Source organism: Tenrec ecaudatus, chromosome 3, assembly GCF_050624435.1.
Source record: "Tenrec ecaudatus isolate mTenEca1 chromosome 3, mTenEca1.hap1, whole genome shotgun sequence".
NCBI lineage: Eukaryota > Metazoa > Chordata > Mammalia > Afrosoricida > Tenrecidae > Tenrec > Tenrec ecaudatus.
The window spans coordinates 134238070-134262687 of NC_134532.1; the positions used below are offsets into that span (position 1 = coordinate 134238070).

General features: G+C 40.4%; 1 protein-coding gene across 1 annotated transcript in view; it reads right to left on the reverse strand.

Annotated features, from left to right (window-relative positions):
• Nucleotides 1-24618, reverse strand: part of HERC6 (HECT and RLD domain containing E3 ubiquitin protein ligase family member 6) — a 62012-nt gene that overhangs the window by 18473 nt on the left and 18921 nt on the right. Inside the window, exons 7-16 of the mRNA XM_075543547.1 lie at nt 23138-23274; nt 21471-21538; nt 21046-21167; nt 19585-19644; nt 18869-18962; nt 15469-15658; nt 10389-10537; nt 7318-7431; nt 6772-6879; nt 374-544 (exon numbers count right to left, since the gene is read on the reverse strand). Of these exons, the coding sequence (XP_075399662.1) occupies nt 374-544; nt 6772-6879; nt 7318-7431; nt 10389-10537; nt 15469-15658; nt 18869-18962; nt 19585-19644; nt 21046-21167; nt 21471-21538; nt 23138-23274 (1213 nt within the window). The remainder of the gene's footprint in view (nt 1-373; nt 545-6771; nt 6880-7317; nt 7432-10388; nt 10538-15468; nt 15659-18868; nt 18963-19584; nt 19645-21045; nt 21168-21470; nt 21539-23137; nt 23275-24618) is intronic.

The following is a 24618-nucleotide window of genomic DNA, read 5'->3' on the forward strand; positions in this document are numbered from 1 at the left end:
ATTCATAACAGTAGCAAAATGACAGTTATGAGGTAGCAACAAAAACAATTTTATGGTTGGGGTCACCACAACCTGAGGAACTGTATTAAAGGGTCGCGGCATTAGGAAGGTTGAGAACCACTGGCTTAAGTCATTATGCAAGGTTTTCCTAGCCATGGGCAACTCATAGTTCACGAATAACCAAATGTGCAATGACACACCCCATAGCTGTTCTCTGAAGGATAAGAGGGGAATTACAGAAGCCATAACATGGATAACCATCATTAGAGGTACTGGATTCTATAAAGGAGACTGCAATATTTTATAAACATTTCCCCCCTCACCTCCCCATGCCCCGCATCATTAAAATATCCAGAGCGATCCTTTACTGTACCACCAAGAATTTGTTAAGGTCCAAGTCTTCAGCTCTTCTTAATTGGCGAAGAGTATCCTCAACCACATGCTCCCGTCTGACTCTAAGTTGAAATTCGGGTGGTGAAGGAAATGTATTGCTTTTTTGTAAAATCATTTGCATCCGATACTGGTATGCTATGCCTTCTAGCCCCTAGAAAAAGAAATATTCTCTTGGGTTTCTCCTTTTTTAGCTCATCTACCACAAGTATTTGCATTCAAATAAGCATTTTAAGGTCGCATACATGGATGTTTGCTATTACTATATGTGCTCACGTTGTAATGATTGAAGGCAAAGGACATCATAGCTACACTGTAGAAAATGAGAGACAGTAGGTAGAGAAAATATGGCACCTGGGAATTGAGTACCTGGGATCAATCACCATGGAAGAATATCTAGATAATTGAAAGCTGTTTCAGATCACATGTTATAGAGTAAACATGACCCTTACAGGCAGTGCTGGCACCCGACTCGCGGAGGCGCTCACCTGGCATCAATCTTTAAGCTGCCTTATCAATAAAGGCAATTTGGGAGCTCTATGTTGATATTAGCTTTAAGGCAAAGTCTGGAAGACTTGCTCCTAGAAGATTCACTCTCCTCCAAATAACTATGGTATAGCCACAGCATCGACTGAGTAACTCCCTAAAACTATATCCCTCCCCCCTCATAGCCTCCGTTTGTATCAATTTCTGCTCCAACCACCTTCTCTAGCACTCCCCTTTAGCTTTTCTGAGTTCTCAACACTCTCTTACTCTGAGTCTTACCTTCTTTGACTGGCAGCTTAACAGGGGAACTTGCTCTCCGTGCCTTGAGCTTAAGCTATTTTCTAGGGCTTCTGGTTTATCACAAGGAAAATTCAGGAGGATTTAGAATGCAAGCAAATGCAACTCTCCTGAGGCCTGTCCCACCATAGTGACAGGAGGACCGGTGGAGAACAAGTTCCCAGGTAGAGGGCAGTTGCTCATGTTAGCTTTCTACCAGCAACTCGGCTGCAGCCTTGCATCGGAGCTTGGGATAGCCTACCCCAAAGTCTTTGCAAGCATTATTGACGGAGACATTCATGCATGATTCTATAATAGGCTCTGCTTTTCCCTTACCAGGTTGTTCAGACGGAGCTGCAGGCTTAAAGGAAAATTGAACACGTGCTATTTCTAGTCCTTCCTGGTAGTAGGCCCTCTCCATCCTACAGCCAAGGAGTCTGTAGCTTATGGACACTTAGCAACAGTGAGTGACAAGGAGTAGCCAGCAATGTCCCCCACCAGGGAGAAGTGTCTGTGGCTGGCTACAGGCCCAACCTTCTCTCACCCCACTAGGTGTGGGTCTAGAAACCTGCATCTCATTTTGTTTCTCAGCTTCCCTCTTCAAATTCACTCTACATTGGGTTTGCCTCTGTGCTCTTATCTGTTTTAATTGCTAGCCTGTTTGAAGAGGACCACTCTGACCATACTCTTCAGCTTTCCTCAAGGACAGAACTCTGGAGTTGGCTGTCCAGCTGCACCCACGGCAGAGACTTGATAGCGTCACGTGCTCGAGTCTTTGCCATCTCTCATGGCCTGCAACCTGCCCTGGCCCAGCTCCTCCAACAACTGTAGGCGAGTTGTGGTTGTTAGTTGTCATCCAGTGAATCCCCACTCATGGTGTCCCCAGGTGTGCAGAGGGGAATTGCTGCAGAAGTTGCCGAGGCTTTGACTACTTAGGACCAGATCCCTAGGCCTGTTTTGTGGCTTTGATCTACGAACCTTTGAGTTGAGTGTTTAAACATTTGTGCTACATAAGCCAAAAATATCATTGTACCAGAGAACCCTAGAGGGAGCGACTTGTTTAAAAGAAACCCTAAGGGGGGTTCAGATTTGAAAAGCGCAGCAGCCGTAGTCCATTTTATCCCCTTATGATGGATTCTGGAGAACTTTCAACACTAGAGATACTGTCGACAAATAGCAATGGTCCAGTTAGCGTTTTGTGTAACATACTGGTGACCGATCTCTGGGCACATATACACTTTAGCTAGAAGTAGTGTCTTTATGCAGGCTGCTTACGTGATTCATTGGGAATTATAATGCAAGCTGTGTAAGATGATGTAAAGCAGAAATGTTTTATAACTGGAATGGCTTCTTTAATGGACACGAGGCCCCCAACTCCTCTATGTTTCCAACCAAATTCATTGTCATGGAGTCTGCCACCATTACCCCTCTATATGAAAGAGTAGACCATTCCCTTTGTTTTTTGAGGCTGTGACTCTTTATGGGAGCAGAAAGCCTCATCTTTTTTTATTTTCCAGCCCAGTGATTGATGGTTTGGAACCAAATCTGGCAAGTTCTCAACCCAATGACTAACCCACTGTGTCACCAGAGTTCCAGACCAAGCACACAGTCATCACTAAGCTAGATCAAGGAGGAGAATGAAGCAGGTACTAGATCGTCTCCGTATTGCTCAGAATGGGAAAGCAATGGCTAGCATCTAAAGAAAATGAAGACTACTGTGTTCTACAACGTCACATCATTATATTACAGGTACATACCATGCAAAAGGAAAATCTTCCTGAATTCTAAAAGAAATGAAAAATAAAAGAAAGAAGTTAGAACAAATCACATAGAGACTGAGAATTTATATGTACATTAAATATGGCATAAAGCAGAAAAAGAGCAATGATAGTTTTATGTAAAATTCAAAATATGATTTTGATAGCAGATAGTCGGGGCAAAAATATTTAAAATGTTAGCTGCCATGGAGACTCACACAGAATGACCGCCTGCACCACACACCTAAACATCCCCTGATCCTGCCCCATCCTCCCAGCTGTTCCTAGGCTTGAGCCCCTTTGTTGCAGCTACTGTGTGAGTCCATCTTGTCCGGGACCTTCCTCTCTTTCACTGCCTCTCTCTTTTACTAAGCTTGATGTCCTTCTCCAGGGGCTGGTCTCTCCTGGCAATGTGTCCAAAGTGTGTGAGAGAAAGTCTTGCTGTCTTTGCTTCTAAGGGGCATTCGGGTTGGTTCTTTTGGCAGTCCATGATGCTTTCCATATTCTTTACCAGCAGCATAATTTGAATGCATCAATTCTTAGATCTTCCTTATTTAATGTCCTAGGTTCACTTGTATATGAGGCAATTGAAGATAACACGGCTTGGGTCAGGTGCACATTGATCCTCAAACTAACATCTTTGCTGTCATTTTGAAGAACTGCTGTGTCTGATTTACCCAGTGCAACTTGTTGTTTGATCTTTTGTCTACTGCTCCCATGATACTGATTGTGGATCCAACCAAGATGAAATACTTGACAAATTCAATCTTTTCTCTGTTTATCATGATGCGACCTATTGGTAGAGCTGTGAAGATGTCTCCATTCTTTACATTAATTGTAACCCCCGAAGGCTGCAATCGGTGATTTTCAACAGCAAGAGCTTAAAGTCCTTCATACTGTCAGCAATCAAGACTGTGTCATCTGCATATCAAAGGTTGTTAATAAACCTTCCTCCAATACTGATGCTATATTCATTTCCATGTAAGTCGGCTTATCTGATTATTTGCTCATTATAGAGATTGCCTAAGTATGGTGAAAGGATACATCACTGACACACGCCTTTCCTGGTTCTAAACCCTGCAGTGTACCCTCTTGATCCATGTACAGGTTCTGCAGGAGCACAAAGTAGTGTTCTGGAATTCTCATTCTTCTCAAGGCTGTCCAAAGTTTGTTATGATCCACACAGTCAAATGCCTTGGCATGGTCAATAAAACACAGGTCAGCATCTTTCTTGAATTTTCTGCTTTCAGCCAATATCCATCTGACATCAGCAATGATATCTCTTGTTCCACATCCTCTTCTGAATCCTGCCTGAACCTCTGGAAGCTCCCTGTCAATGCACTACTACCACGTTGCTGGAAACAACAAAAATAGTAACTCAACTGGAGATTGTATGATAGAATTTTGCAAGACTAATGACTTCTCTTCTTGCAAATACCTTTTTTTTCAACAGTGAATATATGTGTGGAATTCTTCAGATCGAATATATGGAAATTGACTACATCTGTGGAAAGAGACGATGGATAAGCTCAATAGCAGCAGCTGAAATGCAGCCAGGGTCATTTTGGAGCAGACCATCAATTGCTCATATGTAAGTTGAAGTTGAGGGAAATGAAAATAAACCTTTTTTTGTCAGTTTGTCAGTGTGACAAACTGACAGACACGTGGTAGAAAACAAGTTCATGAGAGCCAAAATAGGACCCCCAAGCCTCACGTTACAAATTTGAACGATTCTCTGGGCAGAATATTCCAGGAGGCAGGAAGATCAAAGGAAGATGGAAAGGGCACAGAGCCAGTGCGCCAAGAAGAACTAGTTGACCTCCAACCATTTCAAGAGGCAGCATGTGAACAAGAGCCAATGGTGCTGTAGGAAGAAGTCGAAGCTGCACTGAATGCATGAGCCAAAATCATGGCTCCAGGGGTTGGCAGAATACCAATAGAAATGTTTCAACAACCTGATGAAGCACTGGAAGTGGCACTCTCTGATCTTTCCCGGGAAATTTGGAAGACAGTCACTTGGCCAACTGACTGGGAGAGATCCATATTTGTACCCAGTGCAAAGACAGGAGACTCAATGGAATGTGCAAATTAGAAAGGGCAGAGCATTATAATGCTAAATTACCAAGTAATGGATAAATTATGATTAAATCATAAATTTAGTTGATGAATCACGAATTAGACTTAACGTATAACAATTATCAATGCTAATGCACTAAATAGAGGAGCGCTGCTAGTGTAGAGCTGAAAAGTGGTTGGCTGAAAACTGCCAGGTTGTCAGTTCAAAGTTAGCAGCTTCTCCATCAAAGAAAGATGCGGTGCTCTGTCTCGGTCAAGATTTATAGCCTGGGGAGCTATGTGGGCCGGTATGTATCAGCATCCACTCACCAGCACTGAGCTATGCACTAAAAAGCTGCAGTAAAGGCCATAAGAATCAAAACGATAGGAGAGAGAAGAAAAACCAGATCCATCACCGTGTGGAAATCAAACATCTCCAACCTCATTTATTGAGCAGATCCTTCCTTCCTCATTGCATGTGTCTGGCACCCTTGTTACGACTCATTTGACCAAACACGTAAGGACTTCTTCCCGAACACCCACTCTCCTCTACTGTCGGCTATTACAGCAAGATCAGCCTGGGCTCACTGCTCGGGCTTCATAAGGTAGAATGTTTGCAAATCAGGGAGCGTGCGTCCTCCTGTTTTACTCTTGTCCTTCACAATTGCTCCAGCTACTAGGGGGTCTCGAGGTTTCATATGATTTGTAGGTTTCCTTTATCTCTTTCTGCAGAGAAAGGCACACCGGGGACGCAGTGAGTTCCTTATTGGCTGCTGGCCACAAGGCCAGCAGGTGGAAAGCACCTCTGTGCTTCAGGAGAAAGACAAGGGTTCTACTCTGTCAAGAGTTACAGTCTCGGAAACCCAGGCCGGCCCTGTCATACAGGGTTGCTATGAGTCAACAATAAAATCTTCCTCATTACCATTCAAAGCAGCTTTAGCACTTCCTGCTTCCCGTGCAAAGTTGTCATTAAAGAGGAAGGATGAAGCACTATGCCACCTTTCCACTATGTTTTCTTTCAAAATAACCTAATAGCCCTGAAGAATGAGAAAACGTTCTTTGCTATTTATTAAAACAGGAGACATCCTGTTGACATTTCTAAAAAGAACCACATAATTATACGAGGGCCTTAAAAACATGGAATGGAAAAATCATGGAAACTTTCCCCATGAATATTTTTTAAAGCTTCCTCATAGTATCACTACACTTGTTTCTCGTCTGTGGACTATCTCGCTGGCATTTCCCAGTCACAGTCATAGTGAGAAAATGGCCATGCAACCTTCTCGCACATCATCGATGTTTCTCTAGCAGTGATGAATGCAGAAGGGGGAGGTGAGAGTGACGCTGCGGGGACGGCCACGTTAGACAGCAACTTGCCTGGGTCATGGTTTTCAGAGACACCGCAGGGATGTGATGATATAGTGAGCCATCTCCCTCTAATGACCTGATGTGTTCTTTCTCCATTTTTGCATAATGCTAGTTTGTATAAAGATCACGTCAGGAAGTGAGGAATGGGCACATTTTCAAAAGTTAACAAATGATTATAAAAAGGCATAGATCATAATAGATGAAATTGTTCAGTAAAAGGCTTATGGGGAACTTTATGATGGAAGAATCATGTGGTCACCATGTGAATCCATTGATAAATCTCAGTATGAGCCAGACAGCTAGACACAATGCGGTGAGTTATGAAGAGGTGAATGTAACACAAGTAAAGAAAAGTGTGAAATGAGGCAAATGCTGCAAAATACTGCTAATTATTATATATGTTTGCAATTTGGCATAATAAAAAGTACGGCATACATACGTGCATTTTAAGAAATGCATCAGCTTCCAGTAATTTCATTTTAGAGACAAAATTAAAGACAAATGGAAATTCACTGAAAATAACTACTCTGGAACTTTCTTCTGGTATCTAAAAAAGAAACAGACAAATGGTTTGATAATTTTTTTTTTAAAAGAGAGAAACTTCATTCTTTCACCTGATCACTGTAAATTATTTCCACCTATACTTTTGGAATCTGTTCCAAACAATAATAATGGCAACATATGTGCATATATGCTTGATACCATTGATGTATAGATTGTTATAAGAGCTGTAAAATCCCCCAATAAAATGATCTTTCAATACAAAATAAAATTATGACTATTAAGAAAAAAAGAATCCAAATTACCTAGAGTTACAATTCTTTAAAAATATATTTGTGTTTGTGAGTGAAATATACTCAAGTCTTCACCAATCATCTAATTTAGTGAATTTAGGATTTCAATGAGGTAATTTCCAAACTATACAATTACTAATGTGTCTCCGTTAACATGGGAAACTTTTCTAAAGCAAAACCATTGCTCTCACCATGCCTTTATTCCGAAAGTGTAGTCTCCTTCTGTCCAAAGGAAAGTTGAGAACACTGGAGAGCTCATCTATGTGGAAAGCATTTGTAGGCAGTCGGGAATTGACTCTGTTGACCTTAAAGAGAGTGTGAACTGTGAATTTCTTTTTCTATTAATAAATAATATATGATGCATATGTCTCTACTAATTAATGCATATTAATGTGACACACGAAATTTGTCAGGCATGGCACAAACCATGGTCCTGTTCCAGTTTGAATTGATCCTGCATAATTTATTGTCTACCGCAGGCAAGATGCATCAAACTGTTTTTTTTAATAGCCAGACAACACATATTCCAGGTTTGTGGGACATACAGTCCTTGTCACGACTGTGCAACTCCGCACCGGCAGTACAAAAGCAGCTATAGATGATACGTAAACAAATCAGCAAGAGTGTGTTTTAAAATTTTATTATTTACTAAAAGAAGAAAGTGCGTGGCCCACAGGTTTGTTCTGCATAGTGTTGTGCAGGGGCAGCGGCAATCTAGTGATCCTGAGCCCTGTATGACTCGGTGTGTGCATGTGGCTCCGCAGTAAAACGGAAAATGAAAATAAGGACTGTTATTTAGTGAATAGTGATTTCATTTGTTTGTAAAAAGATATTTTTGGCTCTGTAATAGTTTTTAAGTTGTTGAGAGGGATAGGATTGGCTCTTCCATCTCAAAAGTTGGCCGGCCCCACTTCGAGTGGGTAGCAATGACTAGCAGCCGCATTCATGGCCCTGCGTGAGACACTGTAGAGGTGGGGAAGGACTTAAGAGGTTGAAGAAGGCTTCTCAGAGGAAGAAATACTTGAAAATCAACGACTAAATCTCTAATGCAAGCAAGCAATCCCAAAGCTGTCAAGTAGGAAAAAAGAATCTAGGAATACACACGAAGGGAAATTAAAACACACGTACAGAAGGGGGCACACCAAACCAAAAGGCTGGGTTTTTAAACAAACAAACAAAACTTTTCTGATAAAATTGGTCCAAGGGAGAAACAGAAAAGGTAAAAAGAAGCAGTCATGCATGCCGATGGGGACCAGGGTGACTAAGGGGACCTGGGAAACCGTGGGTTTCTGTGCTCACAAGATACAAAAATAAGGAAGTTTTGGAATCTAGATAAAGTAATCATGTTCCTAGAAAAAGAAAGCAGACACGAGAAGAAACAGAAAAATATGAATAACCGTTGTTAAGTGAATTAAACTCCACATTTTAAATGTACCATAAAGAAGTCTTTAGTTTTAAGAGGGCTTACAGAGTAATTCTATCTATCATCTGAGGAAAAAACATGCATTTTCTCCCATAGAACTGAAAGAAAGTATAATTTATAAATTATCAAGGGCTTATAAGGGGGTAAGGAGTAGGGAGGGAGGGGGAAAATGAGGAGCTGATGCCAGGGGCTTAGAGAGCAAATATTTTGAGAATGATGAGGGCAATGAATGTACAAATGTGTTTTACACAACTGATGTATGTATGGATTGTGATAAGAGTTGTATGAGCCCCTAAGAAAATGATTTAAAAAAAGAACTGAAAAAGAGGAAATATTTCCCATGTTATTTCATGGGAACTTGATCCAGAATCCAGAGAAGGAGCTTATAAGAAAATAAACTTAACAGGCCATTCTCCCTCATGAACATCAGTACAAAAATTCTAAGCAAAATATTAGCAAACTGGGTTTGTTAATTATATAGAGAAGAATCCTGCTTTATATATGTCATATATAAATAACGTATCACGTGCAAGGTCAACTAGTTTAGGAGGCAAGGTTAGTTTACAATACTAACAGAATGAAAGGAGGAAACTGTATATCTGGTGAGAGGAGCGAGAGGAGCAGAGGTAAACTTTTAAACCTTAACATGCTTAGTTTTACCAGGTAGAATAAATTGCACAAAGAGAGACGGTAGTGTAGCCTATTAGGGTAGACCAATGCAGCGGATCTAAGAGTAGTTCATGAATTACAAGGGGTCTTTCTCTTAATGGGAAGTATTTATATACAGTTCAAAACTAATTAGGTATTTTTCTCTGTAAAGTGTATCAGCTGGATAGCTTCTTAGTTTCAATTCATGGAGCATGTGAAGAGAGGTTCAGGTGAATGTCTTCTAATTCCGTTTCCCAGGCTAGTTGTTCAGTTTTAGATTTAATAATATGTTGTTTAATTCATACCTATAATTGACTACTGGTAAAAGTTAGGAAGCATAAGAGTGTTGACTTTGATTGGGCAGGTATTTGAGTAATCGTCCAAGAGAATAAAAATGTATGCAGGCTGCACTAGAATGGAATGCAATTGCATAAATCATCTTCAAGGTGACTTAACCATGGGGCTAGGGGACAGCTCCAAGGTTTATGGGAGAGTGATTGTACAACTCTCCGTGATACGATTGAATTGTATGATATGTAAATTACCTGCCAATAACATGGTTGGGGGAAAAAGACTTTACTAAGAAATATTAAAAAGAGAAAATACAGTAACAATTGTTTAAAAGGAAAAATTGTATACAGAAAAAAATTTAATAAAACCCACATGCAGATATACCCACATACAAGTACCTGGTGGGAAGACTGTTACCCATGTGATGCCATGCTTCAAGAAAAAATTTCATTTATTTGTAACTAGAAATAAACTATTTCACAACATATAATTACATATTGTTTTTTGTGATTATTCACTATGCTTTAATTATGTTCAATTTGTAACAAGTAAAATACATCCTGCATATCAGATATTTACATGATGATTCATAACAGTAGAAAGATTACAGTTATGAAGTAGTAACGAAAATAATTTGATGGTTGGGGTCACCACAACCTGAGGAGCCATATTCATTAAAGGGCTGCAGCCTGAGGAAGGTTGAGAACCACTGTCTTAGGTTTTCCTGGGGTTGATCGCTTTTGAAAGCGCCAATGACTTTCTTCCAAACATTTCCCGTTTACATACCACTTCATAAAATACTAACTAATATTTGATTCTTAAAAAGGCAACAGGCTGAGTGAGGCCTAAAAGATTTTGAGTTAGCAAAATATTAAGACATTCCCTTAGACGAGCCCTTACCTTATACACTTCTTTCATCACTCTTAGAAGAACTTTAGTATCACCAGCACTGGCTTCAGTCCAACAATCCATTTGAGAAATGATGGCCTTTTTAAGCATCTGGACCAATCTATTCAGAGAAGATTCATGCAAAGATGCCCAACATTTCTCTGAGGGGGTAAAATCAGCAACCATAAATACAGGCAAAAAGGGAGAGGGGGAAATCCCTCAGTTTCTGTTGATTTTTTTAATGTAAGAAATAGATGATATTTTTCATTTTGATGTGACAATTCACAAAGTATCTTCCATAAGGGAATCATGCAGTTTACTATTCATTGCTCCCACATATGAGAAGAGCCATCTTGTTAATCATTGATTTACTATCATTATCCTTAAATACTAGAATTCAACATTCTGAAGAATTTATGATACTTCAATTTGATGCTTGACTTTATAATTCTTAAACTGAAAACTTTACCATATGTCTATGAATTCTGAAAATACCATTGATATATAACTCTATGCCTCTGGTTATATCTATATCATTAAGGACATTTTTATCCATGAAATGTAAACAGCTGGGATATAAAAGGATATATGGAATATAAAACAGCTTAATAATTATATTTTTATATTTCTAAGGTTGCAACTGTTGTCCTGTGCCCAAGGATGATGCATAGAAAACAAACCCATCAAATGTTAACGCATTATCAAACTAGTATCATTAAAATAGTATGGCTGAGGAGCATCAAGACAAGTTAATGTAACAGACCAGAGATTCTAGAATGAGATCCAATTTACATGAGACATTAGAATTAGGTCTAACACATACCAGATATTAGTACATGATACAGACGGCATTTCATACAAGAGGGCTTTAAAAAGCTCATGGAAAAATGGAATTAGAAGGTGATGAGTCCCAACGCCATCTGCAGTCTTCAGTCAGCCTGAGCCCGCTGGCAGATCCACTCTAGCCAAATGTAAGAGCCCCAAGAGCGTTACTGTCAGGCAGAGACCATTGTAACCTTGATTTTGTGGGGTCGCACTCGACACTCGGCCAGTTGACTTTCGTATAGACATGGCCTGAATTCATACTGGTGCTCGTATCTCTTAGTTGTTCCATGACAGGAATTTCTTCCCTGGGCTTTTGATTGTGGATGAGATCTTCTCTGTCTTACGCATTATTTGTATTTTTGCCTTCCTCACCCCCTTAGTGTGATTTGTTTCTCATTGTTTCCTGTTGGGCTTCTCAGCTGGGAAGCTCGGGAGGAGTGGATGCGTAATGAGAATAACTGATACAAGGGGTTGTAGGGAATGCAGGGGTGGGGGAGGGGCGATAGGGAGGAAAAGGGGATTTCCAGAGTACTGATAGTAATTGTACAACTCATTTTAAAGGCAGTTTAACCTGGGGGTGGGTTTGGGGGTGGGGGTGGTTGGGTGGTCGGGCTCTAAGATAGATGTGGTGGTGATTATACAATTTCCCTTGATATGATGGAATGATTGAATTATGATATGTAAATTATGTGCCAATTAAACTGTTGTGACAAAACCATTTCAGACACATGAATTTAAAATAAAAACAGGTAATGAACCTTTTAAGTCCCCTTATGTTAATGGGAAGAAAGTGGATCATTCAATAAAAGTGTTGAGAGATGTCTAAAATTATAAAGAAAAGCTTAAAAGTTACTCTAAATTCTATATGGATTAAAGACTTGAGCATAAAATTTAAACAATAAAAATTCTAATAAGGGTATATGAATTTTTTTAATTTAGTGAAGTAGACCTAAGTGTGATTCCAAATCCAGAAGTTATTAAAGAAAATGTTAATTTATTAGGCTGGATACAAAATTTTAAAAATATTTATTTATGGAAAAATACTACAAAGTAAAAATTTTTAAAATAATATAAGGAAAATATTTGCAACTTGAGATTTTGCAATTTTTCCATATATGACAATAAAAATTATATATGTAAAAATAAATGTTTTTGGCATTGTTCTAACAGTGAAAGCTTGGAAATAATTTTCAAATAACAATAAGGGATTAGTTAATTATATATTATGGTATATCATCCCAAAAGAACTCCATTCAGTCCTTAGAATGAGGCAGTTCTGTATGACCTATAACGGAATGATCTCCACAGCATACTATTAAGTGGGAAAATCAGATTATCAAAGAATGAGAATGTTACAGAGCCATCAAAAATACAAAAAATATCTCTAAATACATACATATGTACATATATGTATATATAAACCCACTGCCATGAAGTCCATTCTGACCATAGGGATCCTGTGACAGTAATAGAACGACCACGTGGTTTCTGGGACTAAATCTTTCTTTCTTTTTAAAAATCATTTTATTGGGGGCTCTTACCACTCTTATCACAATCCATCCATCCATCCATCCATCCCTGTGTCAAGCACATTTGTACATATGTTGCCATCATCATTTTCAAAACATTTTCTTTCTACTTGAGCCCTGGGTATCAGCTCTCCCCCCACCCCATGAACCCTTGATAATTTATCAATTATTTTTTCCATGTCTTACACTGACCCTTCATCTACTTTCCTGTTGTTCGTCCCCCTGGGAGGGCGCTTTATGTTGATCATTGTCATGGGCTCCTCCCTTCTTCCCCCACCTCCCCCCGTCCTCCTGGTATATTATTATTATTGATCCTGAGGGGTTTATCTGTCTTGGATTCCCTGTGTTGCGCGTTTTTATCTGTGCCAGTGTACGTGCTCTGGTCGAGCCGGATTTGTAAGGTGGAATTGGGGTCATGATAGTAGGGGGTGGGGGGAAAGAAGCATTGAAAAACTAGAGGAAAGTTGTATGTTTTGTTTCTGAGACTAAGTCTTTATGGGGGCACACTCTCATCGTTTTCTTATGGAGAAACTGTGTGTTCAAACTACTGGCCTTGTGATTAGCTTTATAATGCATGTACAACACTCTATATTATCAGGCTTCCTGTTTTATAGATACCACATATACTTGTTTATAAGCTGAGTTTTTCAGAACATTTTTAATGCCGTTTTTGTGGTAAAATTAGGTCCCTTGGCTGATATTCGGGTTAACTTATACTTGAATATATATGATAAAATTAGATATGATTCAAAGGTTTGTGGAAAAATTCAAATACCTTTCAATTCCAATTTTCCAATTTTTAAAGCAATCTCTTGTTCATTTAAGAGGGGCTATAAAAAGTTAGTGGAAAATAGAATTATAAGATAATAGAATTATACCATAAGCTTATAGAATTGGGTGACATGATAGTTCAGACTTCTATGGAGGGTCATTGAAATATTATATGGGAAAAATATTGAGTGATGCAGGAAGAATCAAAAGAAGATGGAAAGAATACACAGAGTCACGTGGGTACAAATAAGATCTAGCCAGCAGTTCACCATTTCAGGCAGCAGCATGTGAACAGGAACCCATGGTGCTGATGGAAGAAGTTCAAGGTGCACTGAATTCATTAGCTAAAAACAAGGCTCCAGGAATTGAAGGAATACAAACAAATGTTTCAACAAGTTTGTAAAGCATTGGAAGCACCTACTCATCTATGCCAAGAAACTTGGAAGACAGCCACTTGGACAACTGACTGGAGAGACCCATATTTGTACTCATTCGAAAGGGAAGTCACCCAACAGAATACTCAAATTATAGAACAATATCATTAATAGGACATGCAAATAAAATTTTGCTGAGGATCATCCAGCAATGGTTGCAGCAGTACATTGACTAGGAGCTTCCATAGGTTCAGGCAAGATTCAGAAGAGAACATAGAACCAGGCATATCATAGCTGATGTCAGACGGATCTTGGCTGAGAGCAGAGAATACCGGAAAGGTGTTTACTTAGGTTTCATTGACTGTGCAAAAGCATTGAATTATGTGGGTCATAACAAAGTGTGGACAGCCTTGAGAAGAGAGGGAAGTCCAGAACACTTCATTGTGCTCATGCAGAACCTGGCTATGGATCAAGAGGCAGTTGTGCAAACAGCACACAAGAATACTGTCTGATTTAGAATTTGGAAAGGGAAAATGTGGCATCAAGATTGGAAGAAGGCTTATTAAAAATCTATGATATGCAGATGACACAATTTTGCTTGCTCAATGTCAGAACTGAAGATTAAGAATTGGAACCTTCAATATGGATTACAACTCAATGTAAAGAAAAATGAAATCATTGCAATTGGACCAATAGGTGACTCATGGTAAATGGAGAAAAGCTTGGAGTTGTCAAGGACTTAACCTTGCTTGGATCCCTCAATCAATGCTCATGGAAGTAGCAATCGAGAGACACATTCACTACATTATGTAAATTTTCTGTAAAAAACTCCTTTAAAGTGTGAAAAAGCAAGGATGTTACTTTGAGGACTAAGATAGTTAGTTTATGGTGCCAGCCTGTCTAACACAAGGACTAAGGTAGGCCTGACCCAATCCATGGTCATTTCAACTGCCTCAGATGAATGTGAAAGTTGGACAGTGAATAAGAAAGACTGAAGGAAAATCTATGTATTTGATCTTGAAAGTATCAATGCCTGCCAAAAGAACAAACACATCTGTCTTGGAAGAAGTACAGCCAGAATGCTCCTTAGAAGCAAGGCTGGCAAAGCTTCACCTCACATACATTGGACAGAAGAGGCCAGTCCTTGAAAAGGACATCACGCTGGTAAAGCAGAGGGCAGTGAAAAAGAGGAAGGCCTTCAGCCAAATGGACTGATGTGATGGCTGCAGCAATGGGCCATGAGGACGGTGCAGGACAGGGTGGTGTTGCGTTCTTTTGTACATACGGTTGCTATGAGTTGGAACTGACTCAACTGCACCAATCAACAGCAACCACACTTGGTTTGTATGAGAAGAGTAGTGATCATAATAGCTTTAGCTTAATCTTTTATTGGGTTATTCAAAGAACAGATTGTCAAACATTTGAAACTTTGCTGATTTCTATATCCAAACTTCACTATGATTTCTCCTTGAGACTGTGACTTTCCAATGAGAATTAGGTACGAAAATGAAGCCCTTTGCTTTCAATTCAATTCCAATTTGTGGCAGCTCTGTGTGTACAGAGAAACTGAACAGAAAGTATAAGGAAACTTACTCAGGACTCCTAAAGACGTGCCGCTCATTTTACAAACCGCATCTGCAAATGGAACCACCAGGCTCTTCCAGTTGTAAGAATCCTGCATCACAGGGCATTCTGGGAGCAGGAGGAAAACTTCTAATGCTTCTTGGTGTGGAGAACGCATCGGAAGGTTCGCTAGCAGATTATCTCTGAGACATGTAATTATCTGTGATCAAAATATGTAGGGAAACAGCTGAGGATATATGAAATACGAAGTATCACAAAAAGAAAGACATGAAACCAGGGATTTCATTCTATTAAGTTCTTAGTGGAATAATAAAACAGTCTCTGAAATCTTCTCTTTAAACCCCATAACGCCTCGTCTCCCAAAGGCCCCTAATGTGACAGCCACCCCCGTCTTCTAGCACGGGAATGCCTCTGCATCGTCAATGAGGCACAAGCAATGGTCTGTCTTGGATTTCTGCCTTCAGCTGAGATTCATCTGACATCAGCAACGATAGCCCTCATTCCACATCTTTTTCTGAATCTGGCTTGCATCTTTAGTAGTTCCCTCTGGATGAACTGCTGCGCCTGTTTTTGAATTATCTCCAGAAAATGTTTACTGACTTGTGATATTAGTTTCTGCATTCTTTTAAGCTTGGAAGACAGAGGGCAGGTCCACACACACATTTGCTTGATATGAGCTTATTGGGACACATCTGCAAGGTATTATAGTTGTGTCTGAACATTCGTGGAATAGGCACCTTGTGTCAGTCATCTCATGTAAGCGTTTCTTATTTAATTGTGTTAGCCATGTAAAGGTGCTTCTGACCTTGATTTTACAAATGAGGAAAGAGAGACTCACTGGGCCCACTCAGAAAGTGACAGAGCCGGGGACCACATCCACATTTATCTGACCCTAAATCTGCCGTGATGGAGAGCATGCCATGTGCTCATCTCGCGGTGTACCAATCCTGCTGTATTTTCTCCCTGGGCTGGTCAACCAGAAAGACTGCGTTCCCTAGCCTTCCCTCCAGTTAGATGGTCAGATGACTGAATTCTGGCCTCCGCGAGGGACTCAAACTCTCTTCTTTTGAAATGTTCTTTGAGTTTTGAAGGGGGAAAAAAGAAGCCGAAGAGAGATCAGGGCTGTACAGTGGAAGGGGTAAAATTTCCCCACGAAATCCTGGTAGGACAGCCCTTGCTCAAAGAATGACCCGGTGCATTGTCATGGTGGGGATAAAACCTATTTAGCACATCCTTATTCACATTTTCTTCACTAACACAGCTTTCAATTTTCTTAAAATTTCTACCTAATAAGTCCCAGTGCCGCATACTTTGGGAAGATCTATCAAGACGATCCCTTGCAAATACAAAACACAAAAGAGTTGCCCTAATTTTCTGAGCTGACCTCCTTGTTTTGAATTAAACTGGCCTAGCAGAACCGCTTACAAGTCGTCGTCTGGAGTGGACCTGTTTGTTTCCTTCAAGGTCCCCTCATGAGACTAAAACAAATATCTGACTGAGAGAGCTTGTCTGCAGTGACCCGCCGATCATACTTCATGGGAGGCGCTGCTGCGTCAGTTTCACTTCATAGCAACCCCGTGGGAGCAGAATCAAACACAGTTTGATTTAAATCCATTGTCGTATCAATCCATCTAATGGAGGATCTTCCTTTTAGACTGGCTCCTCCCGATAATGAGTCCAAAGCGTGTGTGTGACACAATGCCTCACCATCCCCACTTCTAAGGTGCACTCTTACTTCTTCCACAACAGATGCGTTTATTCTTCTGGCATTCCATAGGACTGTCAATATTTTTCACCAATAATGGAGTTAAAGTGCATCAAATCTTCTGCAGTCTTCTTTATTCATATAGGGTGCAGATGAGGTGACAGAAGATGGCCTGGGTCAGGTGCACTTCAGTCCTCAGAGTGACAATGGCGCTCTTGAACTTTGGTTGAGCACATCTGCACATTTGATCTCTTGGCTGCTGCTTCCCCAAGCATGGACTGTATCGCCAAGTAAAATGAAATCCTTGACAACATGGCTCTTTTCTGCGTATCGATCATTGGGATGTGTTGAGACTGGTTTGGAATAAGCCCCTGCATCTGTGAGCTGAAATGCTGATAGCAGTACTGCGTGACTTACGGGGAAAGAATATGCGACTGACCGCGGGTAAGGGTTAAGTCAGGCGCAGCATCTGAGTGGAGTAAAGGATGTTAATCTGACAGACGAGGGCCCAGAGGAAGGGGCGCTGGCGGTGTTCTGGCTTACACAGTGAGCTGCTAACCACAAGGTCGGTAGTTTGAAGGCACCGGCCACTCCTTGGGAGAAAGCGGTGTCTTTCTGCTCCTAAAGAGTTGCAGTCTCCAAAACTGACGGAGACAGAAGGCAGTCCAGCCCTGTCCGATAGGGTTACTACGAGTCAGAGTTGACTCACTGACAGTGAGTGTGAGATTTTGGTTATAGGCTGGAGCCATAGGAACTTGTGCTCAGCCTCAGGGCAGCAAACGTAAAACTAACTGAGGCTTCGTTTCTTCTGACCCATACAAACCCTGGAGGGCAGGGAGAACTACTCCCCTGTACATCGTTATGGAAGCAGCTTGTCTCATCTTTCTCCTGCTGCACAGGTCTGGTTTCAAATTGCCGTTGACCTTCCAATTAGCAGCCCCTTTCTCAACCCACAGTGCCACTCAGGCTTCCTGAAACCTGACTATATCCCTCTTTCTGGCACATGCCTGATCCAAGCAGGAGCGAAACCCAAGTCAATCAATTAACTCTCCCGGAACAGGGAAACCTAACCTAGCCTTTTAGGACTTGATTGCTTAGTTTAATGAAGTGCAAAAATTTCCCCTCGGTCCACAATAAGGAAAGAGTACGCCCGAAGAGCTCATCTGAAATTTGCCCCGTATCGCCTGCTCGTTCCTGTGTGTCTGTGCTTACAGAGATCCTCCTATGCACTATACTCTGGGACTCCGGTGAGACTCCCAGCCAGACAAGAGGGTCTGATTTGCCGATGGAAAAAATAAAGCTCATACGTTCATGTGCACACTTAATCCTTGAGAAACCATTTCTGACAGATACGATTGAAATGCACGCTTGCCCGCCGCAGCTCTTTCGCTCACACCACTGAAGGAGGCGGGCCTCGGCAGCATGGACTGTGTTGGCTGAAAATGAAAGCATGCTATTCACCGGGGAGAAAAACAGCTGTCCTCTAATGTAAACTGGAATACAGCCATCTCATAATAAACACACGGAGCTTGTGGTGGTTAAATGTTGGTGGGGAAAACACTCATTATCTTTCAGCCACTTCTTCTGTGAACGTTTAAAGCCCCTTTGTGTTAGTCTCCTTATAATCCCTTTTCGCCCACGACGCCCCATAGTAAACACAGTACTTTCTGCTATTATACGTATGCAGTGAGTATTAACTATTACCAGGAAAGAAATCCATTCTTCTTTCAATAACTTCTTGAAGGTTTTTCTTGCCATCTTTAAGTCCACGCCAGTGGAAACTGTTCCTCCAGTTTCTCTTTGGACATTAAAAAAATTACATACATATATTAAGTCACATAGACATAGAAAGTGATAGTTCTCAAGTTCATACATCACTACTTGTTTCACATTTCAGATACAAGCTATTCTTGCTTTTTTTTGAATTAAAAGATCATTCTATTTGGGGCTCTTACAGCTCTTATAACAATCCATACATAAATTGTATCACGTATATCTGTACATAAGTTGCCATCATTATTTTCTAGATATTTACTTTCTATTGAGCCCTTGGTAACAACTTCTCTTTTTTCCCTCCCTCCACCCACCACCCTCGTGACCTCTTGATAAATGATAAATTATTATTACTTTCATATCTTATACCACCTGCTATCTCCCTTCCCTCGCAGTTTCTGTTGTTCATCCCCCTGGAGGGGTGTGTGTGTGGGGGGGGGTTATTTTTGTTTTCTTAAAATGTGCCTCTTTTCAAATAACCAACTTTCTTGACAAGCATGCATACACAAATGCCATATATTATGAGCCTCTGGTTAAAAGAGACTGGGCAACAGTTTATCAGCTCTGTAGCAATATTAGATCTTTACTAGATCAGTATGTTGTTCCTCTAGAGTTGTTCCTCTAAGTAAATCTCATGTCAGTATTACCGTTTCTTTAAAAAACTTGCAGCCAGACAAGCAGGAGATGAAAAGATCTTTTCAATTTCACTGCAAAAGTAATAGCATAACAGTTAAATTACAATTTACTGTTAAAAGGTACATAGTCTGACAAGATTAATTTTTATGGAGCTCGTTTGGTTTAAAAAGGATTAATAAGTAGAAGCACATCTCCTAGCAAAAACTAGGAGGTCTTTCTTATAGAAAACAAAGAGCAGAGAGAGGGAAAGAGAAGAAAGCAAACATCCTTCATGTATTTTGAGGTCAAATACGGTAAGGCTTACAGAATTCCTAAGCATCAAAACATATATTTAAGAGGATCTATTTAATGTTTAGGTGACTTGGCAGCATGGTGGGCTAAGCATTCGACTTCTAACTACAAGGTTGGTGGTTCAAGCTCACCACTTGCTCTCTGGGAGAAAGAGGAAAAGGAAGCTGTATGATCCCATCAAAAGGTTCAGTCTCTGAAATTCTAGGGAACAGTTCTACTCTGTCCAAGAGTCACAATGAGCGAGAACGGACTTTCTGGCAATGGTGGTTTGTTTTTTGGCTTGTTTCAGTGTCCAAGGAGCCCTGACGGTACTGTGGTTACAGCACTTTTCTGCGAGCCAAAAGCTCCATGGCTGGACCAACCAGCCTCTGCGTGGGAGAGAGCTGAAGACATACAACCTTGAAAGCCCATGAAGCAGTTCTACTCCAGCCTTGAGGGTGAGCACAAATCAAAACCAACTTAAAGTCCATGGCTTTGATTTTTTGGCTTGGCTTAGTGTCTGACCCAAAGCTTCTGAGCAAGCTGATACATTTTGCTGAGCCCACAGAGTCGTTTGGGACATCCCCATGAAGCGCGAGAAAGCAAGACTTTGAAATGAAGGGGTGTCCCTCTCTCCAGTAAAAACATCCAAACCTTTTCAAGTCTTGCAAAGGCTCTTTGTAACTGTAACAAGCCTGAATAATAAAATACAGATTTGTCCCTACAGTAAAATGCATCTCCTTTGTGTGAATAAATAACTTATGACATGGAGTTAATGATAGTATCATCTACAAGTTTCAAATATGAAGTTTATTTGGTTCCCATTGTTGCTAAATATTATGACAACTTCAGAGATGAATTGCTCAAATCATCTAGATTTGAGTATGAATTGTCCTACTGAAAATCCAAATGCATAGAGCGCTGGAGAACAGACTATGAAGATCTAAACACCCTCTACCTTTTTGAAGCGTCTGTGGAGAGAAAGAGCGCTTTCACGCACTGCTACATCTCCATCACCCAGCGAGTTGGCTGGATGTTGTATAACCTGAAACCATCTTTGTTCAATAACGCATGAGTGAAGTCGGGTTGTCATGCAAAGGCCTTTACAATAAAGCCCATGATCTCCTTCTTAAATCTAGGATAAAATGAGCAAGCCTTCAGAATCAGATAAAAGCGATTTATATTTTTTCAGTCTAAGTAACCTCTTAGCCACTTCATATTGACTGCTTCTTCTTTCCACGGTTATCCATTTTTCTGCCAGAGGCGGGTTAATTCGGATGATTTCTGGCAAGAGTTTCCTGGAAACACTCAGGGAACCAGTATCCTTCAAGAAAGACAGACAGAAAGAATGGTCAGTCAGCGTGTGCTCATCATGCTGAGGAAAAACTAACCCAGCAAGGCAGCTGGTGCTCATGGAAGAGGGACCCGGAGGGAAGGGGGTTTGGTGAACTGGATTTTGGATTCAGGCCTGGTTTTCCATTTCTGTCCCTGGATATTTTGCTTAATTTGAGTTTTAGTTTCATCATTTTTTAAAAAATTGAGATAACAGTAACTACTCCACTGGGTTCTTATTAAGCTTAAAATCTAGAGGTGGGAAGTATATATTTTAAAATAGGAAGTGTAATACCTGATATAGTGTTACAAGGTTGGCATGTGTCCCAGCAAATATGTGTTTGACGTGAGCATTTGCAAGTTCTGGAAAAAAATTTTAAAAACCATGATTAGAGGTTTTAGAAGTAAAAGTAGATCTGATGCAATCCCATGTCAACTTTACTTATTAACTCACAATTTACATGTCTGTGAACGGATGGTGACCACAACAGCATAACATATTAACTTTGATAAGTTGGAGAGTCATATAACTCACTTAGTGCAAAAGTTAACTTCTTATAAACTTGCATAATGAAACTGTTGAACATGCTTTCAAGAGGGTTGACTACATAGGTGAGGGGGTTTCCCAAAAGCTCCCGGGGAAACTCCATGACCTATTTATACAACATAGCTTGATTGAGATATAGCTCACATATCGTGCAATTCAACAGTTTGATTGTATTAGAAAGCGTCATGCAAACTCCATCATAATCCACTTTCGACCATTTTCTTCTTTCTTGTACTCATTGTTGTTGACTCCCGCTTCCCTCCACCACCCACCCCTGCCAGGCCCTAGGTAATTATTTGTCCAGTTACTGTCTCTCCAGGTCTACCTCTCTTGAATTCCCGATACTGTAAAAGAACAAAACAAAACAAAAAGCCCCCATAAAGGAGCCAGCAACAATGGCCAAATAAGAGAAAAACCTCACTCAAAGCCCAGAAAATATTTTAAAAACTAGAATAAATTCAAAATGGGCCAAACAGGAGATCAAATGTAAGGCCTTACATTTCATCTAAACTAAATCTGCTCCAACCCACTTTGCAATTCTCTCTGTCTGATATTAAGGCCATTTGCACCCCTAGACTCCATCAGAGGTGGCTCACTGGAACTGCATCGCCGTGGGGACTCTACAAGTGGATTTGGGGCTCGCACTATTATCCAGGTGTTTAGAATTTAAGCTCTGATACCATTCCGCCCTCTGGGTTTGGATTTTATTACTTACCGTTCGTAGATCACACAGGCCACTGTGCTTCTTCCAGGTGGACTTAGCTGACTGCTCACTTAAATGGTTGCTTGTTTTAAGAAAAGCCTTTAAGATGTCATTCTTCCTGATATCTGGACACCATCTGATTTCTAATTTTGTACTACATTTTGCTGTAGCACCCATATCTTCAGTGATTTCTTTCATGAGGGTGAGTGCCAAGTAGGGTCATGTCATAAGAACTTATTGTTCTTATATTAGGACTAAGATTAAATGCGATCTCAAAATTCATTCACACATGTAGGTTCACGTATGTCTCTGGCTCACTTTAGAGACCTTATTATCTTTCTATTGGAGTTCAACATTAATCATCCCCACAGGGCATAAAGCAACCTAAAAGGATATCGTACACATGTATAAATTCCTTTTCTCAACAGTGTTTTAATTTCCATTATCGATTACCCCTACTTTTCCATGGATTCTTTTGGAATCCCCTCATATATAAATGTCCGGTTGCTTAAGAGACTGATTTAGCATCTTCTTTTGCAATCTTTCAATTGTTAGAAATGATTAAAATATGGTAAGAATCACACGTAAGAAACAAAATCATGAAGTACAAATTTAAAATGAAAGTACTGAGAGAACCAAAGGCAGCTGGATACTATTTCTCCTTGGTGGCATCACTTAGCACAGCATCATAGGTGAGAGGAATCAGTCTTACCATCAGCAGAAATCAGGCAGCTGACATGGAAGTTATTCGTCAGGGCATCCGGATGAGCTGAGCTGCTTGCGTGACTTGGTCCACGGCCAAAAGATAGCACTTGACAAGTGGTGTGGACATATGCAATGGTGTGGTAGCTACAGGAGAGAGAATACAACACAACGAAGACTGGAGTGCTCCTGCTCGTGGTGGGAGGGGCTGATGTGCCCTCACACAAAATAAAGGATTTCTATCCAAGTACCCCAATATCCTTTCACAATGCTACTCTCGGAAGGGTCTAAATATTGAGGAGGGTTCTAAATAACAATGGATGCTATTAACTGATTATTAACTTTAAAGTGGAATATTATTGATGGGCGATGGCCTATATGCGGTTTCTACCACTTTTGTTTTAAATATAATTGTTTGTCTAAGTAAATAGTTAGTAGTTGCTGATAAGGGCCATTGACTCTTATCGAGCCTGTGTGCAATAGAACAAAGCACTACCTGCTCCTGCACTGTCCCCATCATTGTGATTACGTATGAAGCCACTATTGCAGTCGTCTGTCAATTCATCTCTCTTTTGGCTGACCCTCGACTTTACTAAGCATGATTTTCTTTTCCAAGGTCTAATATCACCTGATAACACGTCCAAAGTACGTGAGATAAAATATCTCCATCTGCACTTCCAGGAGCATTCAGGTCATCCTTCTTTCAAGACAGATTTGTTTGTTCTCCTAGCAGACCAATGGATCTTTAGTATTCTTCACCAACAACACAATTCAAATGCATCAGTTCATTGTCCAACTTTCAAATGCATCTGAGGCAATTGCACACATTATATTCCAATATGTCCTCATCATTAGGTTATAGAAAGCTTTGACTATAGATGTAAATATACATCATCTAAAATATAACAAAGGTGCTATCCAACACCCGTCTTTCTGTTTGTCACGCTGTGGTGGCTTTCATGTTGCTGTGATATTGGGCCCTTAGGCACTGGTATTTAAATGCCAAAAGGGTCACTCAGGTGCACAGAGGTCACTGAAGCTTCCAGACTACATTAGACTAAGATGAAAGGTGTGATGATCTATTCCCGAATATTAGCTAACAGAAATGTTTGGATCACAACAGGATATTTTCTGAGAAACAGGTCATCATGTTATGCAAAAAAGATCAACATGCGTCAGAGCTTACTCTATGGCAAGTGACAACGCACTTGAGAGTGCTTTGTTCGCTCTTGTCTCATCAACTCAAATAGCAAGTACTGCTATTTGTGTAATATTTTAGGGCAAGAAAAAAGAACCCTGGACACTCTAAACTCTATTATAAAGAAATGAATATGAATAAAGGAAATATCTCTGAAAATAGCAGCTACATGTTAAAGTGCTTATGGAGCTTTGGTGGCACAGTGATCTCAAGTCCAGCTGCAGTCCGCAACGTCAGCGGTTCTATCCTGACCTACAGAGTTGCTGAGGCTTGATGGCAGTGAGTTTGATTTG